A 19,092-nucleotide genomic window follows, 5' to 3' on the forward strand; every position below is an offset into this window, starting at 1 on the left:
TCTTCTTTCTTAGTTTGATGTGTTGGCAGTGTGTTGTGGGGAATATTTCACAATTAATTCTACGCTTTGTTACATTGTTCAAGAAGTTTGTAAGTAGCCAGCTTTAATCAGAATAAATGTTTACGTATTGATAACTTTCGGGCAGGAAAATGTTGACCACAAACAATATGTCCCTATAAGCCTATCTCTGTTTTACTTACTTTAGGCAGGGGCGGATACGGCTCTTTGAGAAGACATGCTTCATTTTCACTCATTTTCCAATTGTTATTTACAGGACAAAAGAGGCGAGGGGGTCGCACCCCCTGCACCCCCCTCTGGAGCCGTCTATGTATAGGTCACCCAAAGGCTCTCAAATTAATTGGTTTTGCGACAGTTTGGTCTCACTTGATGACCAAAAACAACATCGATTGTATACATGGCTTCTAAAAACCCTATATAACATGCAATCTCAATTACTAACTACACTCCGCCCGCCTCCCTCTTACGCGGTTTCGAGTGATTATCAGCATAACCAGCATGGGCCTAGTACTCCACGTCATATTAATACCAGGTTTATGTCCGCTGAGGGATTCGCCACCATGCATCCGTTCCACGGTCTGTGGCAACCGCGCTGAAGTGTGTGCCAGAATGTAGGTCGGTACGACCTCAATTTTTACCAAGCGCTTCTCGTCTGACAACTTGCCACCAGTGTGTAGACTCTCACTGTTAGACACGCGATGGAGAACAAGCCACGGAAACACAGATGTAAAGCTTTATTTTTCGTCGTAATCTTCAGGCAAGTCATGTTGATTGTCTCGGACGAAGTGTTTACGGAACAGACACCTGATGGTGCGAAGCTGTCGTGTTCCCAGTGGTCGTGTACAAAAACTACTCATCAAACACAGCTCTTCGCTTCAAGTGGATATTTCACCTCGGTAGGGTGTGCCTGTGACCAATATTGTGGAACCTTGGGAGACTGTTGCATGGATTATAACTCAACCTTAGATGTCGATGTGTCAGAGGCACTTTCTGGTCTGGAAACCTACGTCAGCTGTGTGCAAGACCCGACTGTGGTAAAAAAGGACGGGATTTTAGCTGTTGCCAGTTGTCCCCAAAGTTGGTTCGGATCTGAAACTGAGGAATCATGCAAGTCTAAGAGTAACAGGGATCTGATGCTCAGAGTACCAGTTACAGGGAATCGTACCGGTCTTGTATACCGCAACTTGTACTGCGCTGTGTGCCACGACGAACCCTATCAGTTGTGGCAAACGACTGTAGACTGCTCATCCACGACACCTTTTGATCGTAATGCTGGATCAAATATGAGCGCAATGCTTGACAACCTCGATTGCAACATTAGATCTCTTCCGTCGCACAAAGATGGGTATTATCGCCCTTGTATTCCTGATGCAATTAAACAGTGTGACCCTGACTACGAAGACGCTGATATTGCGTCTAGATGTGAAAACAGTACCCACATGCAGCCTGTGTTCAATTATAATAGTTTGACGTTTTATAATGCTGAATGCGCACAATGTAATAATTACCATTCCCCGTTATGTATCAAACCGAAAAGTCCACCAACTGGGGCCTGGAAACCTTACTCTTTCTCAATTCTATTTGATCTGAACACCTACTCTGGGTCCAAGACAGTAAGATCCACAACAGGAGAAGTACAAGAAGAGGTGAATATCACTCACACATGTTCCTCTTCACAAGTGTATGATCCATTTATTCAGCAATGTCGCCGTGTCTATACAGCTGCTGAGGTAGGTGACATATTCAACAGAGCAACTGACCTTGACGGGTTGGATTTTTATCCTAATAATTGGACCGCGAACACGACCATTGATTGTCCAAGACTTCAGTTAAATGGAAGTGAGTTTGCCATTTCTGAAAACGGCACCTTGGAGACTAAATCGGGATACGTGTACGATAAAACGGAGTATGATTTCGATGGAGTTTATGCATATGTATGTACAAATTTGACGCAGAATTTTACAGAATCTGTCTCGTTCATTGACACGAAGATAGCGTTTAATTTTACTCTTACTGCAGGTATTGTAACATCGGTAGGATTAATCGTTTCTTTATTGGGACTGCTTGCCACCATGAGTGTGTATGCCTTCATAAGAACTCTGAGAAATATTCCTGGGAAAATACTCCTCTCTCTAACCACCTCGCTGTTCTTTGCAAACCTGACTGTCCTCTTCGCACCACTTGCGGAAAGTCATCCAACATCATGTGAAGTTGTTGCGGCATTGATGCATTATCTGTTCCTCGACGCATTCTTGTGGATGAACGTAATGGCGGCAGACGTGTGGTTCACTTTCTCCAAGAGTTTTGTCAAGGCAGGCGATGGTGGGAAGTCATCGAAGAGATTCCTATTTTACAACGTTTATGCGAGAGGCGTTGCCCTCGTTCTTGTAACGGCAGCCGTAACTGTCGACAACGTGGTCTCAGAAAGTCAATTTAAGCCTAATTACGGACACGGATTATGCTGGATAACAAACAAACGAGGCCTGCTTGTTTTCTTTGCCGTGCCTTTGTTTATTCTCATATGTCTCAACTTCGGGTTTTTTTCCATTGCGTCCAAGAATATACTCGATACTGAAAAACAGTCTACTGCCTATTTGGGCAAAGGTGTTGATTTCAAATTTCGTATTTGTGCTAAACTGGCTGTTGTTATGGGACTGACACTGATTTTAGGGTTTCTGGCGTCCATGTTTCCCTACACTGTTATCTGGTACACGTACATTATTTTCAACACTTTCCAGGGCTTGTTTATATGTGTTGCGTTTGTGTGTACCAGGAAGGTGTTCAATTTAGTCCGGGACTGGTTTAGTAATCTTCAGATATGCCCAGCCGCTTCTGAAAGACAAATATCCGGCTCGGCCCGCAGTACTGATCTCTAACAGAAGAAACCAGGTCGAGTTATCGGTTATCGGTACTCATGCAAATGGTAGTTGCAAGAAGTCGCATCCGATGCAGAATCAGTAAAACGAATAGACAAATATTGTTCACAATGGTGTATATACACGGTCACAAAAGGTAATGGATCATAAATGTACACTGTACATATTTTATGAATGTTTGCGCGCTGTCTTCACTACAGTGATCTCGCGTGTTCTGTAAAGTTCTGTAAATGGACAACGAATACACAAAACTATGATTTTAACGAATTCAAGTGGGGCATTACATTTAGTTCGTAATCTACCGTAGTTCGTTATGTCCATTTGGACTATAGGATACAAGTGGTCGAGACAAAAAACTGTTCATTATATCCGACAGTTTGTTGTATGCTTTTGTAATGACGACTGAACACACAATTTCATGAAAGGTATCCTCGTGAGTGTTACCCTATTTTGCTCAGTGCATGGAGGGCCGGTGGTTAAGGCGTTCGCGCGTCACGCTGAAGACCCGGGTTCGATTACTCACATGGGCACAATATGTGAAGCCCATTTCTGATCTCCCCTACCGTCAAATTGCTGGAATATTGCAGAAGGTCGGCTTAAACCAAACTCACCCAGAAACTCTGAATGAGTGAACAAAGAGTTTGAAGTGTTGTACGTTAAAGGAAATATTGATTGAACGATTTAGGATGGAGACGGTTGGGAAATGTATCCACTCAAGAATACCCTTTGTAATCCTAAGTATATGCTTGAAACATGATGTGTTTGTGGACCTAGCCGATATATCCCATACGAAGGTATTCTTTATTTTCCGTGTACATTCCCTGTGTACAATGTTTCCATCTCCACGTTCAAGTCACATGGTAGTATGTAGTCACAGTCACAAAGATGCTCAACAATGCTGTTGTGCTGTTACATTATATAATGAATAAAATAATCTCAATTTATTTGAATTTCGCATTATTCCTCAATATGCCTAGAGACATCTCCTTCATCTCATTAAGAGTCATTAAGGATCGGCGGGGCAGCCTTGTGGTTAAAGCGTTAGCTCGTTTCACCAAAGACCGGGGCTCGAATCCCCAGATGGGTATATGTGCGACGCTCATTTCTGACGTTATCACTTATCAAGTGTTACGCTTGTAAGATGGATAATTGCAACCAGTTTAAAATATCATTTATCAAGGGGACATTTGAAATGCAAATATCGAACAAGATCCTGAATGTGACGAAATGTGTATTTCTTGTTGGTTTGTCTCGTCATTATCAGGAGACGTTATAAGATGGTACGTTCTTTACTCGGTCAGCATTAAGATATTGTTTGAACTGGCTGAAAGACGTACCTGTATACTAAAACGCAAACCGAAACTGTAATATCACAACAATCACGTGCGTGTACCGTATAACACAGTCCGAAGCTGTAATATCACAACACTCACGTGCTTACATGCACTGTATAACACAATCCGAAGCTATAGTATCACAACAATCACGTGCTTGTACTGTATATCACAATCTGAAGCTGTAATATCACAACAATCACGTGCTTGTACTGTACATCACAATCTGAAGCTGTAATATCACAACACTCACGTGCTTACATGCACTGTATAACACAATCCGAAGCTATAGTATCACAACAATCACGTGCTTGTACTGTATATCACAATCTGAAGCTGTAATATCACAACAATCACGTGCTTGTACTGTACATCACATCACAATCAGAAGCTGTAATATCACAACACTCACGTGCTTACATGCACTGTATAACACAATCCGAAGCTGTAGTATCACAACAATCACGTGCATGTACTGTATATCACAACCCAACGTTTGGATATCACCATAATTAAGTGTATATGCTGTAAAAGACAGTCTGAAGCTCGGGCATCACCACAACCACTCACGTATGCTTTACAACACAATCTGAAGCTGGAATAATCCCATTAATACGTACAAACAGTGTATAACATGATCAAAACCCATATGCTGTATAAAACAAACTGAAGATGGGATATCACCACAACCACCTCAATGCAGAGCAAAACACAATCTGCAGGTTCGTTACAGTGCAGGCGAAGGTATCTGATATATCATGATAAAAGTAGCTTAATACAGCAGGGTTTAGTTAATTTAGATCAAAGGGGTCTTGCTGGTGTATGACGAGTACAACAGGTTTATACCTGCCTAGTACAATATAAGTGTAGAAGTGGCTTGCAGCATATCATGGTTATAACGCAGTCCTAGCTATCAATGAACCGCTACTATCAAAGTGTTATGTAGCGGAGTTTGTGTAGCCCCTGGTGCCGCCTCTGACACATTACACCGCACCAAATGTCTACAAACAGATTAACTTCATTTCTTTCACTCCAAATTACTTTTCCAAGTTGTTTATTCGGTTCTTTAGATCCCGGGGCTCTGTACTGCAGGTGCGGTATAAATAGCCCCCAGTTTGACGGCGGAGCATATGACGTGGCAGGTCAAGGAGAAGGGTCGTGTGCATACCACTTACCTGCAACAGACATACCGACTGACACTTTGTATGCCATGGAGTTCTAATTGTATCACAAAACCAAAAAACGTTTAGACCAAAGTTTCTCACTGTAATATAATTGGAATGTTCGTCTTTCTTTTCCAATTTATTATCTCCGCATTCAATTACAGGGGAGTCAAATTATACTGCACTATGTTTTTAGCATGCTGCAAGAATAATCACAGTGGTTTCTCACAGCTCATAAATCAACTGTATTGAAAAATGAACGCATGTGAAAGATCAAGATAAAATTCGTTTTATCAATCAACAACTTAACCTAAAGATTACACCCGCAACATTTTTGAAATTTCGATGAAATACCTAACCGCTGTCTCATCCTTCCGGGTAGCTGTGCAGTAAATGGACGATATCCGTATAAAGATATATATAGCTCTATTAATGCCGGTTTGTCTGGGTTGTTGTTTTACGCCGCACAACATTCCAGTCTTATGGAATCGAACTGGGCCAGACAAACTAGCAGCGTCAGCATCGATCTATCGGAATTAGGACACAATGGCATGCTAACCATTTGAATTTGACCACCCGATCTCGTTAGTCGACAAGCATGGGTTACTGAATACCAGTTCTAACCAGTATCTTCCCGGGATCTGTAAATGCTAACCTCTGCCACCGATGAAGGCGAAATAACTTATAACGTCACTACATTGCATTTAAATATCCACATGTGTATGTAGGTCCCTTGTGTTACTGTCGTAATGATATACCATGCAGCACTTAAAATGAAAACAGCCGGCTCAGATACCATGACGGACGTGAGTATTGTTTTACGCCGCTTTTAACTGTATTCCAGCAATATCAAGGTAGGGGACACCAAAAATAGGTTTCACTCATTGTACCCATGTGGGAAATCGAACTTGGGTCTTCGACGTGTCCAGAGAGCGCTTAAAACTTTAGGCTACCCCACAGTCCCCTGTATTTTATGCCAGACCTTCCGCGCTTCGGGCAGACATTCCGTCAAACACAGTGCGCTGACAGAAGAATGAAATCAACACGGACTCTGCCACTAACCTTCAGCTATCTCATCTACTCATCACTGTGAAGTTATAGGATGACCTTACTGGAAGTGAAGGCCGTCGAACTGAGTGCTGTCAAGCAAAACTCCGGAAATAGTTCTCACATGTGGAAGACGAGTTTCACAGGGCACTGGCGAGCTCCTCTTTGCTCTATTTACAGCTGAGTCCTTGAGCCAAGGTATTTTCATTTACGATCAGCCTCGCCAAAGCCGTCCCAATTAGTGATAGCTACCACTTATACAGTATTCATTGCTGCCAGGATTTCTAGGTGGTCTTCGCTCCTACTAATTTGATGGGAGATAACCAACACAGGGTCTTAATGGAGTCCGAAACACAGACCTGAACCCCGCTAGTGGGCAGTTCTGGTTGAAGGAATTCTGTCTGTTGTTTTACGTCGGTTCAAATTCATATTTCAGTTACAAATTGTCAGCTTCGTGGAACTGGCATGCCAAATGTACAGACCTTAGACTTTTATCAAATTGGTGAATTTTTCAATCTCGACAACCACGGGAATGGACCTGGGGTTAGAGTAAGCTCGAGCCTACTGGGATAACTGCCAAGAAAATACACAAATGGTGTGAAATAGGTTTGGGTTATATATTTAAGAAACACATTGTTCTGCCATAATCCTTGAAAATCACGGTACTAAACCCATGGTTTAAGCTAAGGTTGAAACATCATAAAATTACCCACACGTACGTACGGAAAATCCTCTTTCCAAAAATGTTCTTGAAAATAGTAGACAAAATAGTCTGACCCCCATTATCTAGTATATTTGTTCAATCAATCCATTCGCGTTCACTACCAGCAGTTTAGTCCAGGTTTGTGTTGAAATACACTTAGTAAAACCACAGTGTGAGTCTTGAACAATGTCACTACTCCAGTTGCTTGCAAGTGTACGTATATGTTTGAAGTATATAGTCTGTATCCTTTCAGTCTCTAGTCTGTATACTAAAATCCCCATACACTTACGTTAAAACTGATAAAAACATCATCATCATACACAGGAAGATGTGGGTGTCAGAATAATAAACACAGGAAATGAGAGAACTTCTAAATGGCCACTACTTTTGTAGTTATCCTCTGAAAAACGAATATTTTAAATTTGTTTTTGTTTCTTTTTTGTCATTAAAAGCTATGCCCATACAACTGAGTTATTTGCTCCTGTAAGCTCTCTGCATTGCCGGGGCGCCAAGGTTGCATGGTGGTTAAAGCGTCCTATCGTCACGCTAAGTCTTTGTTTGATTCACACATGGGTACAATATGAGAAGGCGGTTTCTTTTGTTCTCTGTTTGGAATATTGCTAAGAGCGCCATAAAAACATCATCACCCACTCACTCTGTGGTAAAAACTAAATCAGGACGCCAGGGACGTATAGCTACGAAAGCACGTTTCGTCATTCTTCCATGAGATACATTTGCTCAGTAATTTCATTCATTCATCTTGGTCATAACGTCAGTGAGTCTATCCTACATCATTGAGATGTTCGTAAATAATTGATGAAAGTTAACGCTCTGTGAGAACACGTTCGGTCCCAACACATGATTTTAGTATAGGGTATGTAACACGCAGAAGAAAATTAATCCATTTGAATGTCACAATTGAAAAGCCATGCTACAAATAAGAATGAAATACACAACCAAAATCTTCCTCGAAGGCATCGAAAAAAATACCCAGTAATATCCCATTCCTTCCGATTTTTATAAGCTTTTCCTCACGATTCCAAAGTTAGTATAATACTCTCTGATGTATTCGTGTTTAACAATATTTTCGGAAGTCGAACAGATTTTCCTACATGAAAGTTTAGTGAATATTCTCCCAGTGACCATCAGTACAGACTCCAGTGTGTTTGCAAACCTGGTTTTCGCCATCTATCTTGTGAAGCGCAGGTATAATCACTGAACTCCCTCATAAGTTTCTTTGGCACTAACTCGAACATTAATAAGGAGAGTTAATGTTTAAGCTCGTAATCCGTTTTTCTCATCCTCTTTCACAGCTTGTATCATAGTGTGAATATCTTTAAGCGTGTACTTTTCATCGAGTAATAAAAGATGAAATATGGTTATAATTCCATATACCTATATACACATTTCAAATTTCAACACTTGTATCTTCCATTTGAGTGCATGTTTGTCACGTACTTGAGTGTCTATACCTGTTGCATCGGTTTCTTGGACACATCTTGTATTACTTCGTCGGTGTGAGACACATGCTGCAATGTATCACTGTGTCGGTGTGTGAGACACATCTTGCACTGTATCAATGTGTCGGTATGTGAGACACATCTTGCACCGTATTACTGTGTCTAGGTGTGAGGCACATCTTGCAATGTATCACCCTGTCGGTGTGTGAGACACATCTTGTACAATTTCACTGTGTCGGTGTGTGAGACACATCTTGCACAGTATCACTGTGTCGGTGTGTGAGGCACATCTTGCAATGTATCACCCTGTCGGTGTGTGAGACACATCTTGTACAATTTCACTGTGTCGGTGTGTGAGACACATCTTGCACAGTATCACTGTGTCGGTGTGTGAGGCACATCTTGCAATGTATCACCCTGTCGGTGTGTGAGACACATCTTGCACTGTATCAATGTGTCGGTGTGTGAGACACATCTTGCACCGTATTACTGTGTCTAGGTGTGAGGCACATCTTGCAATGTATCACCCTGTCGGTGTGTGAGGCACATCTTGTACCATTTCACTGTGTCGGTGTGTGAGACACATCTTGCACAGTATCACTGTGTCGGTGTGTGAGGCACATCTTGCAATGTATCACCCTGTCGGTGTGTGAGACGCATCTTGCACTGTATCACTGTGTCTGTAAGTGGAACACATCTTGCACTGTATCACCTTTTCAGCATGTCTTGCATTTGACGTTATTTCACACAAAAAAATAACAATATAATGCCCAGACAGAATCCTAGCAGACAGCATGGCTCGATACGACACTAGACAAACTGCAGTTGGCGACCCGAATGAAAGGCGACCATAAGCACTGTATGTAGGTTCTAGTCGTGTTGCCTGTGGGTCCTTTGGCAACTGTTGAAATATATACTCCAGGAAACTTGAAATGTTCAGGGACCGTTTGTGACGTCAGAATTTCAGCACATCATAAACAATGAAGATATTATATCGCTTGTTAGTTTTAAAGACGATATGGGTAGTTTGCTCGCCCTTTACATGTTTCATTGCTCTAATATTCGAAAACATATATCTCGGCATGACCCTTGACCAGTTGCCTATTGGCCGCTGTTAACATGTGTGCCGGCTCATGCAGTAATATTCCATCTATATGACGGTGGTCGACAATTAATCCAGTCTTGACTCCACAGCCAAGTGACGGATATCATGAGCCTCCGCCATGTCAGCGAACCTGACCACTCGACCTGGTTAGTTATATCTTACGACGAGCATGAGATGCTGAATATCGGTTCTTGCCCCGATGTAACGACTGTTTTAACAAGAGAGCTTCCCTCAGCCTTAGATGTGTAATAAATAAGTTCATCGATGTAAGATGACCGACAGGATTCACCGCTATGTAACAGACGACGTTCTTTGCAAACATAACTCTGGCCTCTTGCTAGTGTTTATACACACCTATGTACCTGTATATTCTCGTCGAATATACGCAGGAAAAAATCCTCTTCAGTAAAATGACTCTCCTTCCTGCGTTTCTTTTCATGATTTTGACATAGCATGAAAAGTCTATTTCATTCATTTATGCGTTCAATCACAACACATCAAAGTACTTACGTACAACAGATGTTTGATATTGTTCCCTCTTATGTCCATTTGAAATCTCTCACGACATAAACTGGAGAGACCTGATTTTATTCAGACTCAACGTTCAACAATGCTTTTATGCCTATCGAACTTTAACAGCGTGGCAATATGTCTTAAAATATCCTTTACTTGAAGCATACATCATGTATATTGTTTAAATCCGATTCAGTGGATAGCCGGGAAGAGCTAATCAAAGTGTATGACTTTGCAATCGGCATTGTGATTCAACCTTAGCGCTGTGTTCAGCATTCTTGTCTCTGTCTGCTATCCCGTGAAGGCCTCAGAGACGTGTGTCTGGCACTCAGATGTAAACTGTTTAGGATACCGGACCATTTTCAATGAGGGCCTGTGACGTGTAAAGCCCTGTAGCAATTGAAGACGGCCTGAACCAGTCCAGCAGAGTATCCAGAGACTCGCTGTTGGACACACCATGAAGAACCTACCCTATATTTTCGGAGACAACCTTTTCTTTTTCATTATTTTCTTAAGCCAATTTGTGTTGATCAGTTTGGATCAAGGGATAACAGGAGCCGAACAGACTAACCAAGGCACGCACTCTCCCAGCTTTCAAAACCTATCTTGTTCTACTTGGTCGTGTCAACAGAACATCTACTGGAAACCGTCCAATATCAGAGGTTACTTCAGAGATATGGGATGTGCCTGTGACCAATATTGTGGGATTGTGCAAGACTGTTGCATGGATTATAATTCGACATCAGAGGAGGATGGACCAGCGACAATTAATGGTTTGGAATCGCACTTCCATTGTCTGGAAGATTCCGTTGTCGCCAAAGAGGACGGCTTTTTAGCTGTTGCCAGTTGTCCCCAAAGTTGGTTCGGTTCTGAAACTGAACACTTATGCAAGTCTAAGAGTAACAGGGATCTGATGCTCAGAGTACCAGTTACAGGGAATCGTACCGGCCATGTATACCGCAACTTGTACTGCGCTGTGTGCCACGACGAACCCTATCAGTTGTGGCGTCCTGCTGTAGACTGTCATTCAATGAAACCACTAGGTTTTACGGCTGCATCCATGATTGCAGAAATCCTGGATAACCAAAACTGTCAACTACGAATGCTTCCTGCATACGAAGGTGGAAAATACCGACCTTGTAAACCGGATGTCATAAAAAATTGTGCTCCAAGTTTCAATGACACGGATATGATATCATTCTGTATGACAAGCATGAATATGCAGTTGACGTTTTCTGAAACAGGTTTGGCATTTCATAATGTCGAGTGTGCTATTTGTAACTATCACACCCCATTCTGCTTAAACCATGGTGTGAGACAATTTGGAAAGCGCGTTCGATCAAGAGGATTTTATTCTTTTTCAATTCTGTTTGACCTGAATACCCAAACTGGATCTACTCGCGTTGGTTCCAGACTACGGAGGGTCCAAAAGAAAATAAACATGACACATACTTGTTCCAGATCTCAGGTGTACGATCCATTCATTCGAAGCTGCCGTCAAGTTTATACAGGTGCTTTCTCACACCCAAAACTAATTTCACATGTCTCGAATATTAGTTTCAGCAGCGGTGATTGTTCACGGCTAAGATTAAATGGAAGCGAGTTTGTCATTTCCAGGGATGGGACATTAGAAACTGTATCTGGATATACATTCGGCCAGTCACACTACCATTATGATGGAAAATTCGCCTATGTTTGTACAAATTTAACCCAAAATTTTACAGAAATATCAACTTTCATTGATGAAAAGACGGAATTTAATTTTTCACCGACAACAGCTATCGTCACATCAATAGGTTTATTTATTTCCTTGTTAGGACTTATGATTACCATGGTGATATATGCCCTCGTTCGAACTCTGAGAAATATTCCTGGGAAAATCATTCTCTCTCTTACCACGTCCCTGTTCTTTGCGAATCTAACTGTTCTCTTCGCACCAAGAGCAGAAAGTCTTCCAACTTTGTGCATGGTTGTTGCGGCATTGATGCACTATCTGTTCCTCGACGCATTCTTGTGGATGAACGTAATGGCGGCAGACGTGTGGTTCACTTTCTCCAAGAGTTTTGTCAAAGCAGGCGATGGTGGGAAGTCGTCGAAGAGGTTCCTGTTTTACAATATTTATGCGCGAGGCGTTGCCCTCGTTCTTGTAACGAAAGCCGTAACTGTCGACAACGTGGTCTCTGAAAGTCAATATAAGCCCAATTACGGACACGGATTATGCTGGATAACAAACAAACGAGGCCTGCTCGTGTTCTTTGCTTCACCCTTACTTCTTCTCATTTGTCTTAACTTTGTATTTTTCTCCATTGCTGCCAAGAATATCCACGATGCTAAGAGGAAATCTGCCGCCTATCTGGGCAAAGGTGACAGCAACCAATTTGGCATTTACGTTAAATTGTCTGTTATTATGGGACTGACGTGGGTGTTAGGCTTTCTAGCCTCGCTGTTCCCTTACACCGTTATGTGGTACATTTACATAATCTTCAACACTCTTCAAGGTATGTTTATATGTATAGCCTTTGTGTTTACTAAAAGAGTATGGCATTCCCTGTGGGAACGATTTATTACTTTTCGGAGACAGTCTGCCGGCTCTGGCCAGATGCCTTCAACCCCAACACGTAGCACTGTGTTGACCTTCAGGGTCACAGACCGGGTGCAGTAAGTTGTCGAGTTGTCCGGAGTGACTGTAACAAAATACGTGTCCAGCTCTTTATAAACACCTAGATGTGTCTATTATCAAACATGGACAGTAAGACGAACTGTTGCCTGTAGAAATGTTCTAGATGCAGCCTGTATATAAACGAGTTTGGACAAGACAACCAAGTGATTGATGGTATGGGCAACGATCCAATCCATCGTATAATGATGATACGAGGTCAACCAAGAGACCCCTATTGATTACTTGACGCCTTTCACGATCTGTTTGCTGAAGACCTTTGTAAACCTGTTTCCCCATTCAGCCAGCATTCGTTAACCATTTATGACAACAGCAACTAGTGTGTTATTCAATATTCGACGTGACGGAACACGAAATTGGATGAATTACTGCTGGGTTAAGCGACAGATTTGAGCACTAAGTTGAAACATTAAGAGATTGTGATGTCATTTCATTATAGGCTGTGCCTGTATGGAGGTAACAATGGTATTTGCAGTGATATAGAATGTATTAGCGGTGTTAGCGGTGTTCTCTATATTTTAACATAGATACTAAAAATATATCGGTATCCTCGGTTAAAGGTAAACAGCGGTAAAACGATTCTACCGTACTTTTAGTACATCTAACGATGGACGTTTCTTTTAAAATGCTATAGTCAATGTGTATACTACAATAAGCACATACCTTACAGATACACGTTGCACTCCATATTGCTGTAAGAAAAATCCCGGTATTCACAGAAAGGAGTTGCCTTTTTTCAAACATTTGGGGTTTCAATGTAACGTTCCTCATATTGGTAAATGTATGATTATGTACCCTAAGAGTGTCAACATGCACTTCTATGTACATATATGACCTGTATTAAAAGTGTTAGTTTTTACACTGTTTATGGGGGTTTTGTTATGTAATTTAGTCAGGTATAATTTACAGTTGTGGTTATATGAGATTATATTTTTTTAGCATTGAGATATATGCAAGCCGTGGTTTGGTCGTTGTTGTGTTGACGGTGTCTGCGTTGTATCTATATGTTGTATGGACACCTGCCAGTGATGACAGTGGTATCTGCATGTTGTATTGCCACCTGCAGTGTTGGTGGTGGTGTCTGCATGTTGTATTGCCACCTTCAGAGTTGGTGGTGGTGTTTGCATGTTGTATTGACACCTGCAGTGTTGTTGGTGGTGTCTGCATGTTGTATTGACACCTGCAGTGCTGGTGGTAGTGTCTGCATGTTGTATTCACACCTGCAGTGCTGTTGGTGGTGTCAGCATGTTGCATTGATACCTGTAGTGATGGCAGTGGTATCCACATGTGGTGTAGACAGCTGCAGTGTTGGCGGTGTATCTGCATGTAATATTGGCACCTGTGGTATTATGTTATGAACTCCATGAAGGTGGAAATTCATACATATATTTTAACCACATACCACGCACTTGAAGCACTAATTGAAAGGATTTTTAAATTTATGCAAATATGTTTTTACGGTTTAGAGAGTCGCCAAATTCATAGGAATGCATTTCTCAGCGAATAAGCAGTAATCTAGATTCACCCAACACCAATTATTCTGCAGCAGACCCAAGGCGTTCTGTGTTTGCCGAGATCAGCTTCCCAGTAGGCAACAGGTATGGTTTCCTTTGAGTGTTAACTTTTACAGTAATTTCACACATTATCAATGGCTAACTTCCTAAACCTGATGATCAAAAGTAACATTTTAAACACCATAATTACTATTCCATCGTCACCGAATATACACCATATGTTCAATTCAGCCATGTCTGAAAATTCGTTCATACCTCGTGTAATGCATCTAGAATGTGAGTCTATCTTTCACTGAACGCATTTGAAGGAGACCTGTCGTGAGTCAAGCCAGGACAACCCAGTATGCACAAGATGGAAACCAAGGCTGGGAAAATCAGAAGCAATAACTATTTAGTTTTTATAATATTCATAAGACATTTCGTAGTGGTCAGCTGTCATGGAGGTAGGATTGAGACCGAAGACTCTCTGACGTGTTCTTCCTGGTTTTGTAAAGAGAATATAGACTGGATGCGTTCTCTTTCAAGAGGATATTTCACAGACATGGGATGTGTATGCGATCAGTTTTGCAACATCGTTGGTGACTGTTGCATTGATTATAATTCGACTTTGGATATCAATGACTCAGTCCTTAAGGTAGAGCCATATGTTGGTTGTGTCAGTGACTCGGCTGTAAGTATGTCCCATGGGTTTCTTGCTGTTGTGAGGTGTCCAAGTGTTTGGATCAGATCTGACACAGATGCCGCATGCAAGTCAAGTAACATAAGCGATCTAATGCTGAGACTACCAGTCACTGGAAAGTCATCGGGGCTTGTATACCGCAACATGTACTGTGCCGTGTGCCATAATGAAGATTATCAGTTTTGGAACCCGAAGGCAGAGTGCAGCTCACAAACACCATTAAATATTAATCCCGAGTCTACGATAGCGGAAATCCTGGCCAACCCAGAGTGCCACCTTAAATTCCTTCCTCCCAACAAGGAAGGCAAATATCGACCATGTAAACTGGATTTTGTTAGACGATGCGCTCCTGACTTCAATGACACTGAGAAAGTATCTGTATGTGAGACAAGTTCGTACATGCAATTGGTGTATTCCTTTTCGGGTTCTGTGTTTTTCAACATTGAATGTGCACGGTGTAACTACCAAATTCCATTCTGCTTCATTATTGAGAAAACGGAGTCAGCTAAAGGTTCTATTGGTATGTATTCCTTTTTAGTTCTCTTGGATCTGAATACCAAAACTGGCTCATCCAAAGTTGGCTATGGACATAGAACAATTGAACAAGACGTTATTCTTACACACACGTGTTCGGAGTCACAAGTATATGATCCTTTTATTCGCGAATGCAGGAGTGTCATAAAAGATGACACTCTACTCCCGCAACTTATTTCAAATACGAAATCCGTTTCAAGTAAGTGCACAAGACTTCAATTAAACGAAAGCGAGTTTGTTCTAGCTGGGGACGGCACATTAGAGACTTTATCCGGATCCGTATACGTCAAGGATGAATACTATCATGATGGAAAATATGCCTATGTGTGCACTAACCTCACGCGGAATTTCTCAGAGTCTACGTGCTTCATCGACCAAGGTATAGAGTTAATGTTCTCACCAACTTCAGCAATTATCTCAACGATATTCATATTGGTGTCCTTATTAGGACTGGTGATTACCATGGTGATTTACAGCTTCGTCAAAACTCTGAGAAATATTCCTGGGAAAATACTCCTCTCCCTAACCACCTCGCTGTTCTTTGCGAATCTAACTATGCTCCTCGCACCTCTGGCAGAAAGTCATTCAACATCATGTGAAGTTGTTGCGGCATTGATGCACTATCTGTTCCTAGACTCATTCTTGTGGATGAACGTAATGGCGGCAGACGTGTGGTTCACTTTCTCCAAGAGTTTTGTCAAAGCGGGCGATGGTGGGAAGTCGTCGAAGAGGTTCCTGTTTTACAATATTTATGCGCGAGGCGTTGCCCTCGTTCTTGTAACGGCAGCTGTAACTGTCGACAACGTGGTCTCTGAAAGTCAATATAAACCCAATTACGGACACGGATTATGCTGGATAACAAACAAACGAGGCCTGCTCGTGTTTTTTGCTTCACCCTTACTTCTTCTCATTTGTCTTAACTTTGTATTTTTCTCCATTGCTGCCAAGAATATCCACGATGCTAAGAGGAAATCTGCCGCCTATTTGGGCAAAGGTGACAGCAACCAATTTGGTATTTACGTTAAATTGTCTGTTATTATGGGACTGACGTGGGTGTTAGGCTTTCTAGCCTCGCTGTTCCCTTACACCGTTATGTGGTATATTTACATAATCTTCAACACTCTTCAAGGTATGTTTATATGTATAGCCTTTGTGTTTACTAAAAGAGTATGGCATTCCCTGTGGGAACGATTAATAAATCTTCGGAGACAGTCTGCCGGCTCTGGCCAGATGTCTTCAACCCCAACACGTAGCACTGTGTTGACCTTCAGGGTCACAGACCAGGTGCAGTAAGTTGTCGAGTTGTCTTGGGTGTTTAAACAACTGCAACAAAATGTATGTGTAACTTTCAACAGGCAAGAGCATGTCTGTATGAAACATAGAAAGTAAAACATTGTACATAGTGAAAGTATATAGAGTATATAGGCCTAACATATTCGTGATGGCTATTGTTCAAAAGGGCTTCCATTTTATTGAAATCATTTGTAAATCCATAATATCCCATATGAGTGTTATCTGGTTGTCGAGTTGTCGGCATCACGACACATAGGGTTGTAACATTTCTTTAAAATTTGCAGAAAGTGAAAAATGGTCGGGCATTTTGTACTCTTGGATAATGGTAAGCCCTGAGATAATATACTCACGTCCAAAATAAACTTGATACCCGCTAAAATATTGATCGTGTGCGCATTATTGGCACAATGCCACTGAAACCTTATGTATCATGAACCGGCATGTATTGACCAACACAAAAGCTCTCAGACTGGTTTAAGTGAATGTTAGTAACGGGTGTGTCCTCCCTGTGCCTGGATGCATGCAAACACACGCCTGCGCATTGATGACGTCAGCCGTCTGAAGACGTTGTTAGGGATTCTCTGCCACTCCTCTCTGAGGCTTGACGGGTTTGTGGAGGTGCTTGACGCTATCTGATACGACGATCCAGGTGGTCCCACAGGTGCTCGATCGGAGACGTGTCAGGAGAACGTGGAGGCCAAGGCAGAACGTTGACGTTATTGCGATTTAGGAAGTCCTGAACAACTCAAGCAACATGGGGCCTGGCGTTGTCATGCTGAAGTAGAGTGGCTCGCTGCTGTTAACGGAGGAAAGGAAGAACTACTGGTCTCAAAACCTGGTCAGTGTAGCGTCGTCCAGTCAGGTTCTGATCAAAGACAACGAGTCTAGTGGTATGATCTCCCATTATGCCTCCCGAGAGCATAAGGTCTTCCTGTGCGGTTGTGATTCGTGGTCTCCCTGATCTGGGACGGTCCCTTGTTTGGCCAGTCTGTTGGTACCGCTGGATCAGGTTGGATACTGCTGAGGTCGAGCAGCCGACGGTTCTTGCAACATGGCCTCGAGAAGCCCCCATTTGGATCATACCGAGAGCTCTTTCATGTTGCTCCGCTGTAAGTCTTGGCATTCTTCCGGTGGTTTCCTGGTTACTGCGATGACAGTGAGGAGTGCACTCTCTCTTTATACTCAAAATTGCACGTGGGGTTCGAGCACAAGCAAGAAAAACAACTTTTGGAAAACTTCGCTCGTAAAGCATGATTTTGAAATGTTGCGTTTCTGCACTATGTTTTCTGTGTCTGTGAAGAAAGGAAATGCTATGACGTCGTGTTTTGTTTTATTCAAACTTAAACTTCTAATTTTAATCAACAATGTTAGGGGTCAAGTTTCTTTTGGACGTGATTGTATCATATAAAAAAGTCCAATATAGCATTGAATGACTTCCTGTCATAATCAACATTGAAAGATTTTGATTTATTTCTTTTAATCTAGATGAACAAGAAGATTTTTATGTGACCTTGGTGTAAATTTTACTTGTCATTCACGTGTTACAAACAAGCGTAATAATAGAACACCGTATGGTAAGCGCAGAGAACATGGAACAATGCAGCAGTGGTTCACTGGTGTTCCATTGATCGTAATAGCTTGTCTCGGCGATTATTGTGTACACGGATCTGTTAATATTGACTACGTATCATAGAAACGGTGACGTGATGAAACCGGCAATTAAAGGTGACATTGGCATCAACAATGTGAGAACTGCTCAGAAATATTTGTCAATAATATCAGACATCTTTTTAATCGTATCACATCAGATGCAATGAATGTTGATTACCGAAATGCTTATCGATTCTATGCTTGTGTTTGAACATTAAACAATTATTTGACATAAAAACTTAAATAGTATGTTATGTCTTGCCATTGCCGTTCAATGATAAGTATTACCAGAGGAGTGAGTGAGTTTAGTTTTACACCGCACTCAGCAATATTCCAGCTATATGGCGGCGGTCTGTAAGTAATCGCGCCTGGAACAGACAATCCAGTAATCAACACCATGAGGATCGACATACGCAATGGGATACGATGACATATGTAACCAAGTCAGCAAGTCTACATGACACCCGATCCCGTTAGTCGCTTCTTTCGACAAGCATGGATCTTCAAGTCTAACCCGGATCTTCAA

At 41.8% G+C, this 19,092-nt stretch overlaps 3 protein-coding genes across 3 annotated transcripts; all 3 read left to right on the forward strand.

Annotated features, from left to right (window-relative positions):
* The first annotated feature begins 677 nt into the window (after nucleotides 1–677).
* LOC137284186 (uncharacterized) lies at nucleotides 678–3,838 on the forward strand. Its single transcript, XM_067815906.1, has one exon. It carries the CDS (start codon nucleotides 717–719, stop codon nucleotides 2,892–2,894), a length of 2,178 nt encoding a protein of 725 aa, XP_067672007.1. The 5' UTR covers nucleotides 678–716; the 3' UTR covers nucleotides 2,895–3,838.
* Nucleotides 3,839–10,676: 6,838 nt separating this feature from the next.
* LOC137284795 (uncharacterized) lies at nucleotides 10,677–12,881 on the forward strand. Its single transcript, XM_067816776.1, has one exon. It carries the CDS (start codon nucleotides 10,677–10,679, stop codon nucleotides 12,879–12,881), a length of 2,205 nt encoding a protein of 734 aa, XP_067672877.1.
* A 1,881-nt stretch (nucleotides 12,882–14,762) lies between these two features.
* LOC137283998 (uncharacterized) lies at nucleotides 14,763–16,916 on the forward strand. The gene has a single exon (XM_067815662.1). It carries the CDS (start codon nucleotides 14,763–14,765, stop codon nucleotides 16,914–16,916), a length of 2,154 nt encoding a protein of 717 aa, XP_067671763.1.
* Nucleotides 16,917–19,092: the final 2,176 nt, after the last annotated feature.

Source organism: Haliotis asinina, chromosome 5, assembly GCF_037392515.1.
Source record: "Haliotis asinina isolate JCU_RB_2024 chromosome 5, JCU_Hal_asi_v2, whole genome shotgun sequence".
Lineage (NCBI taxonomy): Eukaryota > Metazoa > Mollusca > Gastropoda > Lepetellida > Haliotidae > Haliotis > Haliotis asinina.